This window comes from Chaetodon trifascialis, chromosome 7 (assembly GCF_039877785.1).
Source record: "Chaetodon trifascialis isolate fChaTrf1 chromosome 7, fChaTrf1.hap1, whole genome shotgun sequence".
Taxonomy (NCBI): Eukaryota; Metazoa; Chordata; class Actinopteri; order Chaetodontiformes; family Chaetodontidae; genus Chaetodon; species Chaetodon trifascialis.
The window spans coordinates 8429496-8449906 of NC_092062.1; the positions used below are offsets into that span (position 1 = coordinate 8429496).

The window sequence follows — 20411 nt, forward strand, 5'->3', positions numbered from 1 at the left end:
TCACCAAAGTTGTTACAATTCATGGTTGAGCAGCTCAGAACTACAGCGCAGATTGTTCTGGTGTTTGAATCTTTTCATGACGACTTTGTACAATCAGGTAGAACAAACTTCAAGGTCTTTGAGAAAGCAACCTATAATGGATTAGATCCTCTCATTCATCCTTCACTCTCACATCCCCCTGACCGTCTCACATAAGTCATGCACCAATTTGCTTTAACAAGACATTTTTGCCATCTAACTTTATATCAAGCCATTCTCTCTTTATTTCTGTCCTTTTGTGACTGCTCCATGATGACAGCGTTGACAAACGCAGGTCTATTTTCTCATATTCTCCGATCCCCTAAAATTACTACTGACACTACGTAATTAGCTTTTTCTTCTGCTGATTTTCAACAGCAGGGCTTCAAGCTCTCCAAAACATTTTTTTTTAAATCTGGTCCAACATTTTTGTGACTTTAACAGAGCCAGCAGCTTTATATAGTATGGCAGTTTGGGGGCATTGATCACAGTGACCAAATCTCATGAATGTGAACCTCCTTGTGAACAGGTGGCGTACATGAAGTGTGTGCAGCTGAGAGAGTCTGGTGAATCACTAAGCGTCACAGAAAAAGTGAGACAACTTTAGGATAAGACTGTTCTTGAATGAGGCCCAGATGACTTGTGAAGGAAAACTCTGGGCCTTATTTTTGTAGTTTTGTCCCGGCTATGTTTGATTGTCTGATTGCTTATTTTTAGTGATGTCACAGTAAACACAGTGTTGTTTATTACCCATACCCAAAACCACAAAAAAATCAGATCCAAGTGGCAATAAACTAGAAATATCCCTCGGATTGAAAGCTTCAGACTAGCAGATTTAGCGTATATCCACACACTGGAATGCACATGCACCTACAACATATCCTGTCTGCCCTCTACGTCATCAACAGAAACAGATGACAGCCAGCTTTTCTTGGAGCTGATCTCTCTCTCCACCCTTAGATGAGACGGTGTTAGTGAGAGAGAGAGAGAGAGAGAGAGAGAGAGAGAGAGAGAGAGAGAGAGAGAGAGAGAGAGAGGCTCACAGACAGAGATGTTTGTTTCCCAGCCCTTCCAACGTCTCTGTGGGACGACCCTCCCCATCCACCCACCCACCAACCAACCCCCCCTCCCAACCTAGTGGATCAAACAAAGGACATCATTTGTAGGCCAAGTCTTTTTCTGAGCGTCTCTCTCCTCAGCTCTGCATACCAATCCAATACTGCCCAAGGAAAAAAAGACACGCCGTGGTACATGTGTGTGTGTGTGTGTGTGTGTGTGTGTGTGTGTGTGTGTGTCTGGGCCGGGGGTTGGAAGGTCTGTTTGCCTCTCCGCCAAGCATCGATTTATCCTTTTCTCCAATTTATTTCTCCTCCTTGCCTCCACGATCCATTCTGATCTGCCTCTAGGGGAGGAACTCGGGGTAAAGACGTTGTCGGGCCTCGTCGTTGCCTTCTAACACCGGCTCAAAACTCATCAACAGGCCCGGGGACCGTGTACCCCTGCAAGGACATGTTGGGCAGCAAGATGCACACAAGCGGAGCTACCTGTCGTCCAGCAGCACACTTTTGTCGGAGCTGTAATTGGCCTCAAAGTGCAGCATAAGGACACAGATCGCAGGGCTTTAATGATTGTGAGAGGATAATGCAGTATTAGCCTGAAAGAGAATTATATTTGTTTCAGTCCAAACACTGTGCTGAAAAGACGATTCAGTAGACCACAAAATGTCCTTTGATTTCAAAGGGGAGCTATACCCTGCTCCTCTGTCTGCTGTAACAACTGTTGGAGAAGCCACAATGATATTTAATTGTTCCTCATAATCAGGCCTAGACTCGGTGTACGAGCAGATATGATCAGAATAACAATATCTCAAGTCCCCATTCAGCTGTCTCTGTCTGTATGATTCTGACATTTTCAGATGTTATTACTCAGACTCAAGGATTTGTATCCTAAAGCCGCGCTGAACAGAAATGCTGCATGTGCACAAATCCCACCATCCTACGCACACACACACACGCACACAGAGGAGGACAGACAGATACACACACACGTATGGCAGAGATCGGCGAGCCATTCTTCAGTGTCACAGTGAGCGACGCTTGGCACATCCTCACACCTGAAGTTGATCAATGCAGATATGTCCAGGGGGAAATTGAAATCCATAGGAAATTAGGCGGTGCCAGTGATTTATTGGAATAGTAAATCACAGTGTGTGTGATGTGTGAAATGTGTGTGTTCCCGCTCTGTGTACAGTACTGTACCTGGTGTCTGGCTGGGACGGTGATATCATCAGCTCGTACCTTCCTGTCTCTCTCCATTTGGAAGACCCATTGAATCAGGTCCAAAGGGGGGTAATGGTCCCTCTGGTACACCCCCCTCTGAGGGATGGGGTGATGTGACCCCATGGACACAATGCTCTGCAGGGGTCCCTCTGAAGTAACAAAAAAAAAAAGAGAAAGCATAGAGGTACCTTTAAGGGACTGTCTGCCTCAGTAGCTACGTTTCCATCCAAATGTCAAGTCAATTTTTTCACAGATGTTTGAAATGTTGCCAAAGACAATATGGAAATGAGGTATCTAAATACATTTACTGGGCTGAAGAAATAAAAAAATAAAAATAAGCAAGTAAGTTATAGACGTTAAGATTTCAAGAATTCAAATTTTGGATACTGTTTAGCTGCCTTTTCAGCAGTGGCCATTCAATGTATTTACATTATGTCATTTCCTCTCTATATGATAGTTTTCATTGTTGGTGGTAGAGTCTGCCTGCACAAAGCATTCACAGGGAAATGATGCAACATGTAACTCTCATGTCACTCTTTATAGCGAGTAATTATTGTGATTTAATACTTTGCGATTTCTAATGTTAACCAAACGTTTCCTACTGCTGCTTCTTCACATTTAAAGCATTCAACTGGCAAAACACAGGATGGCTTTTATTGTGAAGCAGTGGCCATAAAATGTTTGAAGACCAAAACAAAGAAGTGAACTTGTCAGTTTTATGACAAACCAGCTGCAGGCATTAAATCATAATGGCAGCTTCTACACCCGAACGATAAATCTAAAACTTTGAAATGGCTGTAGTGAGCAAATATTTCAGGACATTTTTAACAAAAGTTCAGCTGCTTCACAGGCTAATCATGCCAAGTTTACACATCTATTAAGTAGACAAATGAGCTTTCAATTCCATTACAATTCCAATTTAAATAAATAAACATTTTTGCTGTGTGTTAAAACATTGTAAGCATATAAAATGCACTTGCCATTTTCATTCAGGCTTTATGATTTGTTACATATTGATTCAAAAATGCAGCTCTTCCCCCTTTGCGTTCACATACTCAGTGTGATCCAGTGTGTGTAAAAAAAGAAAAAAAAGACTTTGATCTTAAGCAGATATTAAAGTTTGAATCTTAAACTAGGGGCTAGTTTTGGAAATGTCCTCACTTTAGAGGCTTGTCCTGAACTTTCTATGCTTGTGATCCTTTTAAGAATGAAACTACAAATACATACAGGACAACAGGATGATCAAAAATGTAAATTCCACACTGAGTCCTTGTGTGAATCTCTCAGAGGAGATTGCATTCATGTGTGAAAATTCAAATAGACCTGTAGTGTGGACCCCGACTGAAGAATCACCACCCCACACACACACACACACACACACACACACACACACACACACACACACACACCCCTACCCTTGCTGTTTTTTTTCTTTTTCCAGGTACACCACTTGTGTTCTAGCTTGTTTTTGTCCAGCTTTAATTGATTTTTTTTTTTTTTTTTTGCAGAGAAGAAGAAAAGACAACAACAAGGCGGTGAGGGCTGCAGCTAATGGAGAGGCTGTAATTGTGAATGGAGGCATTCATCTGGAGACGTTGTCCGTGAATTGTGCCGCACAATACGCAGCGCCGGGCTGCTCAGATCACCAACCAGTCACCAAACACACACAGACACACACATACAGACGCACACACTGAACGCCTTAGATCACTGGTGCTCAGAGGAGGAACGTAATCACATGTCCGCCGAGAGCAAGGCACCGAGGAGGGGAGGAGAGGAGGAGGAGAGGAGCTGGGGGGGGAGGAGAGCAAGAAGAGAGGAGAAATTATACAAGGAGAGAGGAGGAGAGGGGGGAGGAGGAGGAGGAGGAGGAGGAGGAGACAGGATGGTGAAATTGATGTTTCCTACCATTTGATTTGGGCCATAGAGCCCAGGAGGCAGATCTGATAGAGCCACAAGCACACAAGCACACATACACACGCACACACAAACACACAAACTGTGACATGTAGTAGGCTACATGAAAGTAAATACATACACACACAAGGATTCTCTTTCTACACACACACATCATACAAGCACACACTGATTATATATATACACACACACACACACACACACACGTATATACACACACACACACACACACACACACACACACACACACACACACACACACACACACACACACACACACACACACACACACACACTTTGACAGACAGGTAAACACACACACACATTTACATATTTCAAACTATATATCCTCATAAACACTATGTATATAACTTGTCAGCGCTCAGAGAACCATCTCACAAACCCCACGCTTCCCTATACCTGCTGAAACAGTACAACCCACACACCATACTCCAACCAAACAAACACCATTAAACCAAAACACACAGAAATGCGGCAAAAAAGAGACACAACAAAGCCTACGTGACGGTATAGAAAAAAAAAATCTCTCATCTCAGTGAGGCGAGACGAGGCACCTGTCAGCATGGCGGCTCCTGCTACTACAGAGAAACATCAGGAAACAACAACTCAATTAAACACACCATCCCTGTTCAATTACTGCCACATAATCACAGCAATTTACCTTCACTTGCCTCACAGCCACCAAACAAACACACACACAGGGGCAAGCACACATACAGAGGTGGAGAAACACGCACAAACACACATGGATGCGGCTGGATCACAAAAGCCACCCGTCGCTTCATCCTACACATCCTGATTGTAGAGCTCACCATGCGGTATCCACTGGCTACCTGGCATGAACGAGAGATGCAGGATGTTGGATGTTTAGTAGGCAACAATATAAGTGGACTGCCAATTTACTGTAGCTCTAAAAACAATTACATTTGCATGTCCATTATAGCAAAAATGACATCAGAAGTAGCTCCTGTCCTGCCAGTGGAGCTGGTTGTGCTTTATGGAATGCATAAGTACATTTATGTAAGTGTCATAAATGTTTAAAAATATATCTGAAAGTAGGTCTGTGATGTAAATGAAAGGAATGCATGAGGGTTTGGAGTGAATTCTGCACCTTCTTGATAATTAATGAGATCACAGACATCAAAATCATCAGCCATTATATAACAGGCCCATATGTTATGTTAAGGGTACGACTGAAAGTAATATGAAGAGTAACGTCACTATTCTTCAATGACAGGTCCACAGATTTGTTGCACTGTTCGTGCTTTTGGAATGAAAATGGGTAATTTGTTCAGAATTCTGTTTCATTCTGTTTAAAGTTAGATGTGTGTGTATAAACTGAGGGGCCTGTTTTTTAGGTGCAGCTAGCAACAGACCTGTAATAAATCCTACCTTCAGGAAGGTTGTATTGTTCAGTTTCTGTTGAATCTGTTTCAAAGAGCTGCTGATTCAACTATATGATCGTTTTGGAGGCTGCAGTTTGTGGGGCAAATCATAAGTGGCCAAACTCACTGATGCACTCGAACGGGAGAAAATTACAGAATTTGGACTCACATGTCTAACATTATATCTTGTTTGTTTAATCCATACAGAAACCTTTACCCCTACTCGAGCTGTATGCTAAGCCAAGATAACTAGCTTCTTGTTTGAGCCGTGTACCGACATGAGATCATCTATGTTTTGGTAAAAAGAAAAAAAACCAAACATATTTCCCAAATGTAAGAATTTCTTTACAGTATATATTAATAAGATGAAAGTCTCAAACTAGCATTCTAATACATTCTACACACGGCATATCACTGTGGGTGACGTTCAGAGGCGGAAAACGACTACAGAATGATGTCATTAGGGACAAGATTGACGAATAGCAACACTGCACGAACCTATGAATGAGTAGTGTGTGTGTGTGTGTGTGTGTGTGTGTGTGTGTGTGTGTGTGTGTGTGTGTGTGTGTGTGTGTGTGTGTGTGTGTGTGTGTGTGGACAGCAGATTGACTAACAGCTTGAACCTGGGTTAGATCCAGGAGCATGGAGAGGGATACATGGATGGATGGAGAGAGAGGGGGAGGGGGAGGGGGGGAGCCATTGATTTCTCAACAGAGAGATCAGCATCTTGACAGAAAGAGACGAGAGAGCAACAGAGCAAGACACACACACTCCACACACACACACACACACACACACATTCAGACACACAGATAGAGTGGGTTCCCACTGTGGCCCTCAGGTAAATTCCAAGACTTTTCCATTTCTTTCTAGGTTCCATAACCAAATTGAGGAATACTTTCTTGGCTGAAAGCATTTGTTTTGAATAAAGTTGGGATAAAATTCAGGTTTTAACGCAGATCAAGAGTAAAAAAAAGTTGTGGAAGTATTTCTGATCTTGAACAGTAAATTTATTACGGTCTTGACTTTTCCTGACTATCTTTCAAAAGTCCATGATAATCTAGGACCTTTCTCACCGTTGGGAACCCCCATTGACAAAGATCAACAGGAAAGAGTCTAGTTCAGTGTCTCTCTCCCAGCATGCCTCGGTGATTCTAACAACCCTAAAACCCCCGACAGGGACACGGAGGACGGTGCTGTGGCTTTGTGCTGGTGTGGCTAACGAGGTGTGTGTGTGTGTGTGTGTGTGTGTGTGTGTGTGTGTGTGTGTGTGTGTGTGTGTGTGTGTGTGTGTGCGCGCGCGCGCGCAGAGGTCGTGGGCATCGGCGGAGCTGACACACATCATGAAGGAGGGGTGGAATTGGGGAGGGGCAGCCAGGGGTCACGCTGTAATTACACATCACAGTCCCTGTGGTCAGTGGCCCGACTGACTTCTTCTGCCTCAGCCAAAGAAGCAGAGATGGCAGGTGGGAGGCAGGTGGTGGTGGTGGGAGTGAAGGGTTAGGAAATTTTGGCACAGCACTTGCGGAAGAGCGCTCAGGAAAGAACATTTTAAACATCTATTTGACATTACTTGTTTTTTGTTTTTTTTTCCATTTTCTGCTTTTAAATGAAGCGATGCAGTGATTAATTTTGGTTTCAGTGGGTGCCGATTTTCTGAAGTACACTGACAGCATGTGTCAAACCTCGACAATAACCCTGCCTTCATTCTCTCCTCCGTTTGCATGTGTTCAAAGTTGTGCGAGTGGTTGACATTCTCACATACTGTGCGTGGTCCTGTGTGGGTGGTAGGTGCCGTAGAGGATGAGTGTAACAGTGAGCAAGGCTCCGGATGCCTCCTCGTCTTTCGGCCTCGTGCAGCTCTTCACTGTTCCTTTGTGGTCAGTCACCTGGAAACAAACACATCAGCAAGGGCAGCATATGGGAAATTTTAATGCTGCATCTAATATTAAATGTAAAAATCGGCCATGTTACGAATTCACACTCCAAACACATGAGGGCCAGCATGTCACCAGAGTAACCGCTAACTGCTGCTCACTGCTCAGAGCACCAGGGGAGCTATCACAGGAGCTTCAGACTGCTGGGAGGAGGAGGTTTTCAGGGCCGTGGCGGTGGGGACCCACCGACTCTCCGTGTTCAAAGGATCAACATGTGGAATGGCTTTCTCACAGAACTCAAACTTGATCATGACTGGGATCATTTTAAACTCAAGTTTAAACAGATCAGAGAGATTAGTCACTTAGCCATAAATGATATGGTGCATGTCATTTGATTGCATCAGTGTTTGTGTTTTGTGTGCTTTCATAAGGACTCATTTCAGACCAGGTATGGCAAACTACCTTAAACTATAAATACTGTACTGTGGTATGTGAAACTGGTCAGCACTGGCACAGCACTTTCTAATTGTCCCTGTAAAAAGAATTACAACAATGAATAAAGCAATAAATAAAAAGAGTAATCATAGCTTGCAGCCTCTCACAACCTGCACTGGGAACATAAATGATTACAGAGGAGGCACCAGGCACCAACGTCTCTGTTTCTTCAGTGGAACATTTACATGTCGGGAGCCCCAGCATTAAAATGGCTATATCCAAGCAAAGGAAACAATAGTACCTGCTACCTCCCTTATGTTTGTGCCATTAGTGACTGGGTTAGGGTTAGGGTAACTTGCCATTTTCAGCATAGATCAGTTTGGATCAGACTTTACTCCACATAAACTCCCTACATCTGCAACAGCAGCTGCCAAGCCTGCCTGTGTGTGTGTGTGTGTGTGTGTGTGTGTGTGTGTGTGTGTGTGTGTGTGTGTGTGTGTGTGTGTGTGTGTGTGTGTGTGTGTGTGTGTGTGTGTGTGTGTGTGTGTGTTCTATACAGTAAATGTGTGTGAGTGCTCCCAGCAGACTAGAGGCCAGGCATGGCGGCCCCCAGCCGGGCGCTGCATTGATTTGTTGTTGGTAAACAAACAGCAGGATGCTACAGGTGGATCGATACGCCTCGCATGCCTGCCAGCCTCCCAGCATGCCTTTCTACTGGGTCGACATGGCTCTCCGAGGAGCTGCGACCCCACTGTCGCTTGGAAACTTCATGAGTCAAATATTTTGAGTTTGTAATTGAGCTGAAGTGAATTTTTTACATAAATTCACCTTCCTGACACAAGGGACTGTGAAATCCATAAATACTGCTTTTGGATGCCATAACTTTGCAAACAGTATAATTTTATGAAGCATCATGTTGTCATGTTTGGAGATAGCATCAGCCATAAGTGCACTTTATCTTCATATAAACTCTTCTCAAGTTGCCAAATGATGAGCAAAAATTGAGAAGAAATAAAGCAGGTGGTACTCCTGGCATGATAAAGACGATGTGGAACTACAGTGGAATAAAAAGTGTGAGAGCTTCAAGCAGAGACAAAACCAGGGCAAGACGGAAGGAGAAATTAAACTGACTTTTAGACAAAAGAGAGACAAAGCGAATGAAAGGATTAGCAGAAGCAGAGGAACAGAGGGGAGAGGGGAAGGATTTCAAAGCCAGAGAGAGAAACTACAGAGAGAGAAAAAAAGAGAGGTGGGGGGATTAGTGATGGGCGAGAGATGGCAGGATATCGAAACTGGTGAGTGTCAGGGAGAGGAAAGTGAGACCCAGCGATAGAGGGTGAGCCTGAGAAGACAAAGGTGTTCAGAAAGAGATAGTGATACAGAGGGAGGCAAACAGAGAGGAGAGAGATGGAACAAAGTACACGTACATGTAGCAAATAAGAGGAAGACATACAGCATCACTGAGGCAGAAATACAGGAGACAAAGAGACCAAAGAAGACCTTTAATAAGGGAAATTTGACTTGGCACCTGTCTGGAGGTGAAACTCTGAAATGAAACTTTGCTGTTGATGCCAGTGACGCTTGCTTGAATCTTGAAAACATCTCTCATCTCTCTTTTGAACAGAGTGTCAAAAAAAAAAAAAAAGTCCATACTGGTGTAGCTGCACACTGGGAGGATGCCGTGTGCCGCCATAGCTGTCTATTGCTGGACACTGAGCAGCACTTTGGAGGACAGCGCCATAGAATAAGCATGCAACTTGCTAGTAACCAGTGACCTGACATTTAGGCATAATGCATATGTAATTAAAGTGATGTGGATCATAACGGGGGAACTGCCAGTGTAACTGAAAACGATTGGAGATACAATGTTTTAGTTGAACTCTGGATTACAGAAAATAATTAGCACATGTGACTGGATGGTAGCTGGAAAAAATGAACGAGCACATTGTGTCTCACCTAATACGCTTTTTAAAATGTGTAACTCTGTCTTTGCTGCTGAGTGCTGACTGTTTTGTAGGTGACATCTGTTCATCTATGGTGACGTCCGTAGTAAGAAAAGCACAGGTGTCACTATTAACACCTGGATGAGATGATTGGTTCCACTCTCATATTTGTCTATTAAATGCATGATGACTCCGTTCTAGTAAGCCACGATAGTGAGCCAGCATGCACATTAGCAAAATACTGAAACTAAAACAGCTTCAGCCAACTATTCAATTATTCAATTACTGTAACTCTTTGCACTGGTCCTTGTACTGGTCCTATACTGACATGTCAAAATGTCTTCTGTGAAAACTGTCAATGACTCATTTCATCAACTTTTTGTATTCAAAATATGAAGTATGATCACTTTTACTCCCAGTGCTCCAGACTGTGACTGTACTGGGCAACTATCAGGGTTAAAATGTGAAACAGGAAGTTGCTTGAAAAGCACAGTGCTTGTTCACTTTCATGGAATAAACTGAAGCTTCAAAATAAAGCCATAACAAGGAACCTGTGAGTGTTGGCTGTGTTGGAGCAGGAGGCAGAGTCAGATGGGAGGGGAGGAGGAGTCTTGCTGCGTCTACATATGTAAAGCAGCAGGGAAGCAGCAGCGTGTCAGACTGAGGCTCTGGCCCAACCTGAGCTTCTCGCTGCTCCCTCCAACACATCAATCATCCAAAACAGGGCCATCATGGCCACACTGCATGCTGGGAGACACACGTGTGCTCAGGCACGCACGCACTGCAGCAGGCTTAAACACAAACAACTGAACAAACACACGCAGGGTTACACGAACGCAAACGTTCAAATTGTGCACAAACACACACACGGATGCAATTACACAAGTGACCATTCTGCAACACACACGCAACATGCGCAAGAACACACTGCAAAAAGTGCACAGGGTAAATGACACATACAAACAGTGCCAGTGCAAAGCACACGCACACACGCACGCACACACACACACACACACACACACGCACGCACACACGCACGCACGCACGCACGCACGCACGCACGCACACACACACACACACACACACACACACACACACAGGAGTCACACTCCCTGTGCCTCACAAAGCATGCAAACAAACAGAAATAGGTATCCTGTGCCCACAGGGTGCCCTCGCCCCCAACCATCTGTGACGGGTGCCAACACACAGTGGGTGATATTTACATGGAGACCTACCCCCCTCCACACACACACACACACACACACACACACACACAGACACACACACGCAAAGAAAAAAAGAGAAAGAAATACCCACAAAGGGCCGCACAGATCGCTTGATCTCCCAAAACTCATTAAACATGCAGATATATGCAAATATATGCACCTCTAGAAATCCACCTTGGGCCAGACTGAGTGAGAGTGTGTGTGTGTGTGTTTATGGGTGAAAGTACACATTTGTGAGAATGTGCTTGTGAGTTTGTTTCCACCGTAGCTACTGGCGAGGCTCTGACAGTGTGTCAGACAAACTTGATGCTGTGTGTGAGTTACTGCTTACAGTAAAGTGTGGAGATGCTTTTTCACTTGTTTTACTGTTATGAGTAATGCATCAAACTATCTATCTTATTTTAAGCAATAAAACTCTGAAAGATATACATTTCACTTGTGTTTTCCTCAGTTCTGGTTGTCTGAGTTTCCCCTTGCAATGGAAGTGGACAAAGCTACAGAACAAAGTTCAACTCCTACTTGCAATTTGTAAGTCATAAGTTAGTACGCTCTGACTACCTGCACTAACACCAACTGTACCTGCACTACACAGTACACATGTAGAACATAAACAACCAGTGAAATAATAAGAAATGATCAAACATCAAAATGTGGCATTATTATCTTTATAATGGGTGAGAGGTACATGCAACATCTGTTGAGCTTTTATCCAAGAGAATGATACTGATATCTCTGCACTACAGCCGTCAGTAGAAGACATTTTGTGTTGGCATTCTTTACATCTTTCCATATAATAAACGATTCAAAAACAGTGACAAGCAGGATGAGTTTTTACAGGAATGTTATCTTTGGGAGCACGGAGAAGCCACTGGAGACTCTCAATAGCTACGTAACAACATAAACTGCATAACAGCCATCTAGGTGGAGGACACTGATTGGCTAAAGTCAATATTTTCCGTTGGTTGCACACACTGATCAAACTCCATAGTTTCTACATTATCTGCTGGTTATTCCATCAGTTTGTCACTGTGTGCATTTGGTTCATGTCATCTGCTGAGGAGACAAGAGGGGAGGCGCAGGAGTGACTCCTGAAGAAGCACCAGGGATCACAGTGGTAAATATATGATCCGTCAGTCATGGCCAGCAAGGATGGCTGTTTGTTTGTGTGTGTGTGTGTGTGTGTGTGTGTGTGTGTGTGTGTGTGTGTGTGTGTGTGTGTGTGTGTGTGTGTGTGTGTGTGTGTGTATAGCCACAGTGCTGCAGGCTAAATAGTGCCATTATATTCCTACAGCAACACTAGTCATAGTCAGCTTGAGTGTCAAAGTCCTTTGGGAATCAGAGATGTCTCTGCTCAAAGACTCACACACATGCACGCACACGCCCACACGCACGCACGCACGCACGCACGCACGCACGCACGCACGCACGCACGCACACACAAACAGGGCCGTTTCCATCATTTCTGGGGACATTACCTAGACTTACATTCATTTCCTGGAGAATTACCCATAACCATAACCACCACTTGCCTAACCCTAACCCTAACTGCATAAGCGAGGCGAGTCCCCACAATGTAAAGAATACATAGCCGCACAACACACACACACACACACACACACACACACACACACACACACACACACACACACACACACACACATTCCATGTGGGCATGGCAGCATGAAGCCAGGTGGGGTAGAAAGAAGAGCTGCCACTCATTGTGTAAGTAGCAAATGTACGTACCCCTGTCTGTGCAATTGTTGATGCATAGCTACACTGAGGCAGCAGAAAGCAATTATGCCATTGGCTGTTTCGCCTTGGCCTCAGCAGTTAAGGTCAAGTACAAACGCTGTCCCACTCTATGATTCCCGGGATGATGCCAATGACTTGGAGCTCTCTAACTTCTTTTCTCCTTTGGTTGCTCTACCAACGTCGCCTTCACTGCTACTGAGTGAAGGTTGTGCTGGAGTAGATAATGAAGTTTCATCTAACGTTGTTTTCAAAAGGCACACATCTCCATGCAGCAACTCTAGCTCCAGAGCCATTTCTCCATCTGACAACAGTTCATCCTGCTGCATGTTCATCGCCGGAGGACAGCAGTGGAGGTCCTGCCACTCTGACTAATCTCCACTTTCCACCCAGCCTTGGTTCTTCTGGCCAGGAGGCTGCCTGGTTAGCGCCATGTGCCAGCTTCCACCCAAACTAGCCAAGCAGCAATCAGATAATTTTGATAGTAGGTGATTCTGTCGTTAGGTATTTAACTCTCCCAGGCGGTCTCCCAGGTCACCTATTGTCTCTCCAGTTGAAAGGTCAAATTAGTTTTAATACACATGGGAATGAATGATGTCATGGCTAGAAATTCTAGTATTACATGTCGTCTGTCTGGACCCATTCCAACTCTTTCCAAAAGCTCTGAACGTTTTACTCGACTCTTCGGCTTCTAATAGTGGTTAAAAAACTTTTGCTCGGCAGCAGGATATGACTTCATCTCAAATTCTGATTATTTTTGAATTAATTCAAGCCTGTACATAGCAGATGACATGCACTCTAGTAGAAAGCAAAGTGGTTGACTACTCATTTTATCTAGTTGTAGCTTTTAACTAATTCTAATATGCACTACGGCAAGATTCGATCCAGACCTGTGTGTCTCCCACTACCATATCCAGGTCTAGCAGTGTGGGTCCTGACACTGTGTGCTCAGACTCTCTAACACAGTGCCTGAAAAATCCAGCCATCCTAGGCCTGAGCCTGCTTCAGTTGACAACTCTTCTAATGGCTCCAGAGGTTGTGAATCAAATTCAGAGGAAACTCATGCTGATCTAAGCACGCAAAGCATCATGCTTTGTAAGGGCCTGGGTATTGGCCATATGAACAATCCAAAATGGACTATGTTGAAGTTTGGGCACAACAAACGGACCCTGACATTTTTGTGATGTGATTGTGAAAAAGTAAAAAGTGCTGATTTTTGTCTCGCTAACTGTATTGTTTTTCGATGTGATTGGCCTACTCAGGGAGGTGGTGTTGCCATTTTAGTGAAAACTTGTTTATCTGTATCTGTCATTACCTCTCTATTCATTCTTGGCTGTTAAGTGTTTGTCTGGGGAAAAATAATACTTGTACTAATATACACTTCTGATAATTAAAAAAGCTCACACAGCTCATTTCCTCAACCATATCCAAAAAATGCAGAAAAGTCTACACTGTTAGATATTATCTTAACCAACAGACGACAGCATTGTAAATCTGGCGGCGTTTTTTCCTCTTGACTTGCATCTGCGACATAAAATTACAAATTTCTAAACCATGTCTCGCTGTCAAAAGGAATTTCCAAAATATAACAAAAGCTTTTTTGTCTCTTTTGTACTTCAGTGATATTGGGGTTATCATGACGGTTCCTGAGCCAAACCTGGCCTTAGACTGTTTTTATGAAACCATTTAATGCGATTGCAAACAAGTATGTGCCTTTTTAAAAAGTCAGGAACAGGAAAACAGGAACAATCCTTGGTATTATTTAGAAATTGGAAATGTTACATGCCAGGGATGCCACCTGGGGAAAAGAGGGTAGAACTAAATAACTCCCTGATTGGCAATATTTTTATCAACGGTGCAATTGATATTTTACTTTAGTTCAAAATGCCAAATCATCATTTTGTGTCTCTCAGTCAAATGAGCAGTCTAAATTTTCATGTCTTGCTAAAATGTTAGAGAGACTGGTCAATGATCAGGTGAGAACATTTGTTTGTCAACATTTCGTTTTAAAATCTTATCAATCAGGCTTTATACTGAAGAAACTGTGACGGTGTCAGCCTTTTTATTGACTTACCTCAGGCTTTTGATGCTGTGGGTCATCAAATTATTTTGAAACACCTGGATTCTATTGATTTTAATGATAAATCCTGTAATTGCTTTGCAAATGATCTCAGTGGTAGAACACAAGCTGTTGTGGCCAATGGCTAGTGGCCCAGTTCTATGACAGTTAACAAAGGGGTGCCACATGGTTCTGTTCTAGGACCCCTTTTATTCACATGCTTTTCTAAATAAAATTCAGTCGAGTTAGAATCAGTACAATTCATCTGTACACGGACGAAGCCATTCTATTTATAACAGCCCTCTATTGCTCAGATGGTTCAAAATTTGCAGTTTGATAACTGGGGATGCTTTTAGAATACACTGATATTTACAATATGAGAAAGATGGGTGGCTGTTGTTCGCAGTCAGAAGAGAGCGACACTGCATTCTGTATTTATAAAGCACATCTTGGCAAACTCTAATCTCTCATGTCCTCTCAACTATAAATCAAGTTTGCACTGCACTAGGTCCCATGACTATTCGGCCCTCAAGGATCACCATGTCAGCACCGAGACTGAGAAACTGGCTCTAAAATACCGTGCATTTCACAAATGGATCTACCTCCAGAAACTCTTAATCAATTTTAAACTCTTCTGATAGACATAGAGTGGTGTGAATGCAGGTGTTTAATTTGATGTTATCTCTTATATTGTTGTCTTTGGCCTGTTTGTTGTAAAACTAGTACCAGACAGAGCGAAAAGCTATTACTATGTACTACTATTGTTTTATATGTATTGTAATCTAGTTTATATTGTACTGATTGTATTTTGTATGTGTTGTTATCAGGGTGTCATTGCAAAACAGTGTGCTCTAAATGGCCTTTCCTGGTTAAATAAAGTTTGTATATTAGCAGCCTTTCATGCATCTGACACCTGAGCAACTAACTGATGAATCTGGATGTATTTTTTAATTGATAAGATCAGACCACTAGACCAGACTTTCTGCAAAGCTGCATTCTGAATAATTCAACCTGCATTTTTCACTCTGTAATGATAAGATGAAATATTACGCAAAATAATTTTAACATAAAAAAAAAGTACTGGTTTTGCCTGGACTAGATTGACTGAAACATTCAATATAAGGTGATGACAAAATGATGCCTAAAACAGTTTCAGTTGTCTTTGACTAAGATAAGGTAGAGACTCACTTTGAGCTCACTAAATCTTGATTAAAATAACAGGATGAGGTTGACTAAGTATGATAAAAACTAGTGTGGGTCTAAGAACGAGCAATGCTAGAAGTAGACATTATATTCAGAATAAACGGCTGCATATTAACGGTGTATACACTGCAGGTCAGATTGAACAGCACAGACAGCAGTGTGTTTCCAGTTGAGAACAGAAATGCTTTAAAGAGAAAAGATGAGAAGGACACACTGAGACAGCGTGTGTGTGTGTGTGTGTGTGAGAGAGAGAGAGAGAGAGAGAGAGAGAGAGAGAGAGAGACGGAGATATATAGAGATGAGGGAAAAAGTAAAGTGTAAGAGATCGACATAAGGAGAGGATGAGGAAACATCAAGGGCACATAGGGTCGAAATAATATCTCATATACCTTTTATCAGTTTATGAACTCCAGTTAATGGTTATCGTAGATATTGATGATTATATATTCACAAATCATGTAGTTAATCATGTCAGTGTGGTCTAAAGGAATACTGTACACTGCTGTTTGCTGGCATATTCCATATTGTGTAATACTGCCTGCAATATTGTCTCTGATAAGCAGTAAAAGCACTGAGCTGAGCTGAGGCACCACAGATGGCGGTAGAGCGAGCACAGGGGAAAGCACATATGAGAAGAGAGAGTGAGAGAGAGAGAGAGAGACGGAGAGTGAGAGAGAGAGAGAGAGAGAGAGAGATGGAGAGTGAGAGAGAGTGTATTTCCAGCCCTGCGGTCTCGTCTCCTTCACAGCGCTGGAAGGTCAGCTGAGCCTCGAGCCATAAGACTCGCTCCCTTTTCACTTCAGTCCCGCTTTTATTCCAGCAGCACCACAGCGCTCTTTGACAATTGTCATCATGACGAATCAATATAGACTCTCCACAGACACCCCTCCTGTGCTGCCCTTGAGTTTTTAAACACTGATCCAGTAGATAGTCCAGTTAAAGTCTCTTCCCAGGGCCTCCATTTTATAGTTTAACCTTCCCTCTCTACCATCCCTCCTTCTGTCTTTTCTATTAGTCCTATATGTCCTCTGTCTCTCTCTTGTCTCCTCCTCTGTCTCTCTCTATGCATCATTTCTGGATTTAATTGGCATGACTGCTTATCAAAGGCATTTTTATTTTTACAGGAACATAGAAAATCTCAAAAATCATCAAATAACGTGAAGAGGTTTTGTCCCAGGAGCCATGACATGTCAAATTACTGTACTGGTGACTAAAATAGTCCTAGTATATTCATTTACTGGAACTTTGGGTGACAATCAACACAATCTTTAATAACAGTTCAGAAATAGAGAGATTTTAATGCATATAATTGAAAGGCGTGTATTTGACATTCTTGCTAGTTTCTGTTTTAGGTGTGTGTGTGTGTGTGTGTGTGTGTGTGTGTGTGTGTCTCTCCCTGTGTTCCTTGGTGCGTTGACTTCAAGCGTTGTAACACCCTGTCTTACAGTATTTTCAGCACCCTGTATTTGTGATTGTCTGTGTACACGTTTCTCTCCAATCTGCGGTAAAGTTGACACCGAGCATAAAACCAATCAGAGTGTGTATGTGCTGATTAGCGGTGTGCTAAGGCATGCGGCACGTAAGATGCGAGCGTTAATTCGTGTTGCGAGCATCACGGTGACTCGTCTCGGCCCTCCGGTAATGAGCAGCGTCGTCGTTATGTGGCTCTGCTTCACGGTGTTTCCTCCCCGTCTCTGCGACACACTGGGCCTTGGTAATTGGTCACAGAGGGGACAGTAAATCTGCACGAGGACGTGGGAGAAACACAGAGACGGAGAGATAGAGAGAAAGAGAGAGAGAGAGAGAGAGAGAGAGAGAGAGAGTGTGTGTGTGTGTGTGTGTGTGTGTGTGTGTGTGTGTGTGTGTGTGTTTGTAGGAAGACGTAGGTGATAGAGGACAGGGGGTGGGTGTCTTTCATCTTCACAGCTTTTTCTCTATAAACCTCCAACTGTTTACAAGGACTGATGCCTATTTGCGCACGCACGCACGCACACACACACACACACACACACACACACACACACACACACACACACACACACACACACACACACACACATATACACACAGTGAGTCCCCCCACCTCTACTGCTTCCACCCACACATATATACAGTAAATGACCTCAGCGCGCTACTGTCTGTGAGTATGGATTCTAATCAGACGTTGGCAGTATTGTGTCTGTCAAACCTGGCCAAGGTTACTTAACCTTCCAGTCTTAATTTCCCTTCCATTTTAGCTCCTTCCTCCATATCAAACATCAGCACATCTATGAGAGGAAAAAAAAAAAGGAAAAGAGCACAGGGAGGAAAATGAAGATTGCCATGCTTGGCTGAAACTCGGAGATGAAAGTAGAGGATGATTCACATTGCTATGGCAAAATGAACTGAACCAAGCTGAGCTGAGCTGTGCTGTGCTATTTTTAAACTTCTATACACCGCAGCTACTGGAAGAGGACAATGTGAAGCGGAGCAAATCATTTCTATATCATGAGAGAAGGTATGTGAAATAGGGTTTCCAGGAGAGGGTGTGGAAATTTGTATACGAGCTTTGCCAAGAAGATGATTATTTTTTGGTACATTTTGTAGGCTAGTTGAGTTCGTTATCACTAGAGAGATGTAGGGGCCCAATACAGGCAAACATAGATTCCTCATGTCATATCAAACCATTGAGAGATGCTAATTGCTAAGTTGACAGTCTTGGAGGCCATCTTGAAAGATATACAGGGAAAACAATATGGCTGACTGAAATGTTTTAGTGTTTTTTTTTTTTCTACCTTATATTGAGCTCTGACCAAAAAGTGGAGAAGTTTTAGTACATAACTAAAAGCAGAATTAGAGTCTACAGCAAGCAGCTCTGTGAGGCTGTCTAGGTGTAGTGATGTTTTGAGCTAAATGCTAACATTGGCATGCATGACAATGCTAAGCTATTGACATTTAACAGGTATAATGTTAATGTTTATCATATGTTTATCACACCATTTGCTAATTAGCACAAAACACAAAGTGCAGCTTAAATGCGGCTAAGCAGCGCTAGTGTAGCTAAAAATGAAATGAAATACAAATAAAAAGCTTCATGACAGATGGCAGTGGTGAAAGTACATTTTCTTTCTCACCTGGAGGGTCCAGAGGCCTCGAGGCTGCTCACCCCAGCAGTGCACAGTCATAAAGGTCCATTTTGGCAGGCCAGCCGTGGAGGCATCATTGGGCCGTGTGTCCAACAGCATTGATACAGTGCCGGCTGGAGACCCTAGGCTTATGGAGAGGTCACCGCGACACACAGAGCTGATGCTCACTCTCACCTGGTGAGAGACAGGTGGCAGGAAATAAAAGAGAAGTGAGGTGTGAACAAAGAGATTGGTGGAGGGACAGAGAAAGAGGGAAAACAAAAGACAGGAAGTGAGTGGACAGAGACAGAGACAGCGACAGAGCAACATGTAAACATGTTATCTTCCAGAGCTTCTCATCAGTATCACTGTATGACAGCCTGTGGCCGTTTACTGAGCGTGACGTGCAGGACTGCCCTTTAGTTTTAAACATACTCTACTGAATGATTTTGATTCCTTTTAACCACACTTGGACTTTTTGGGAAATACACTCATTTGCTTTCTTGCTGAGTGTTAAATGAGAAATCAATACAACTCAGATCCAGTTAGCGTACCTTAGCATAGAGACTTGAAACGAGAGGAAACAGCTAGCCTGGCTCTGTTCATTAGCCTCACAGTTAACAAATTATATCTGGCTTGTTTAATCCACATAAAAAAACAATTAATTTCTGGTTTGTGTGGGTGCAGTGACGTTTACGCTGTTGCTTGGCAACCTTAAGATGACAACAAAACTCCAAGAAGTTACTGTGCCCGGCCAAGTTATAGTCATGTACACACACCCCCGTCAAATAGCAAAATGTTATTTTTCCACTTGGGCTTTTGTATTTGAACAAAAAAGGATGTGAAACGTTAATTAGTGACATTTAGAGGTGCTGGTAGACACATACTTTACCTCTGAGAGAGCCCCGCACTTATTTCCCTGTTTCCAATCTTTGTGCTAAGCTAAACAATCTGGCTGCTGCCTGCAGCTTCATGTTCAGACATCAGAGTGATATCTACTTTTCAACTCTCTGCAAGAAAACCAATATGCATATTTCCTAAAATGTTGAACAATTCCTTTGAATGTGAATGCCTCTTCTGGCCAGTCAGTACACATTAAAGAGTGTGGGGTAATATCACCTGACATACGGATGATTAGGCCAGATATGTAAGGTATATTGTTTCCCCAATCCAAATCCAATCAGTATCATCTGAG

At 43.1% G+C, this 20411-nt stretch overlaps 1 protein-coding gene across 1 annotated transcript in view; it reads right to left on the reverse strand.

Moving 5' to 3' along the window:
* Positions 1 to 20411, reverse strand: part of LOC139333454 (furin-like protease kpc-1) — a 158950-nt gene that overhangs the window by 2957 nt on the left and 135582 nt on the right. The window contains exons 16-18 of the mRNA XM_070965867.1: positions 19226 to 19411; positions 7386 to 7509; positions 2277 to 2446 (exon numbers count right to left, since the gene is read on the reverse strand). Coding sequence (XP_070821968.1) covers positions 2277 to 2446; positions 7386 to 7509; positions 19226 to 19411 — 480 coding nt within the window. The remainder of the gene's footprint in view (positions 1 to 2276; positions 2447 to 7385; positions 7510 to 19225; positions 19412 to 20411) is intronic.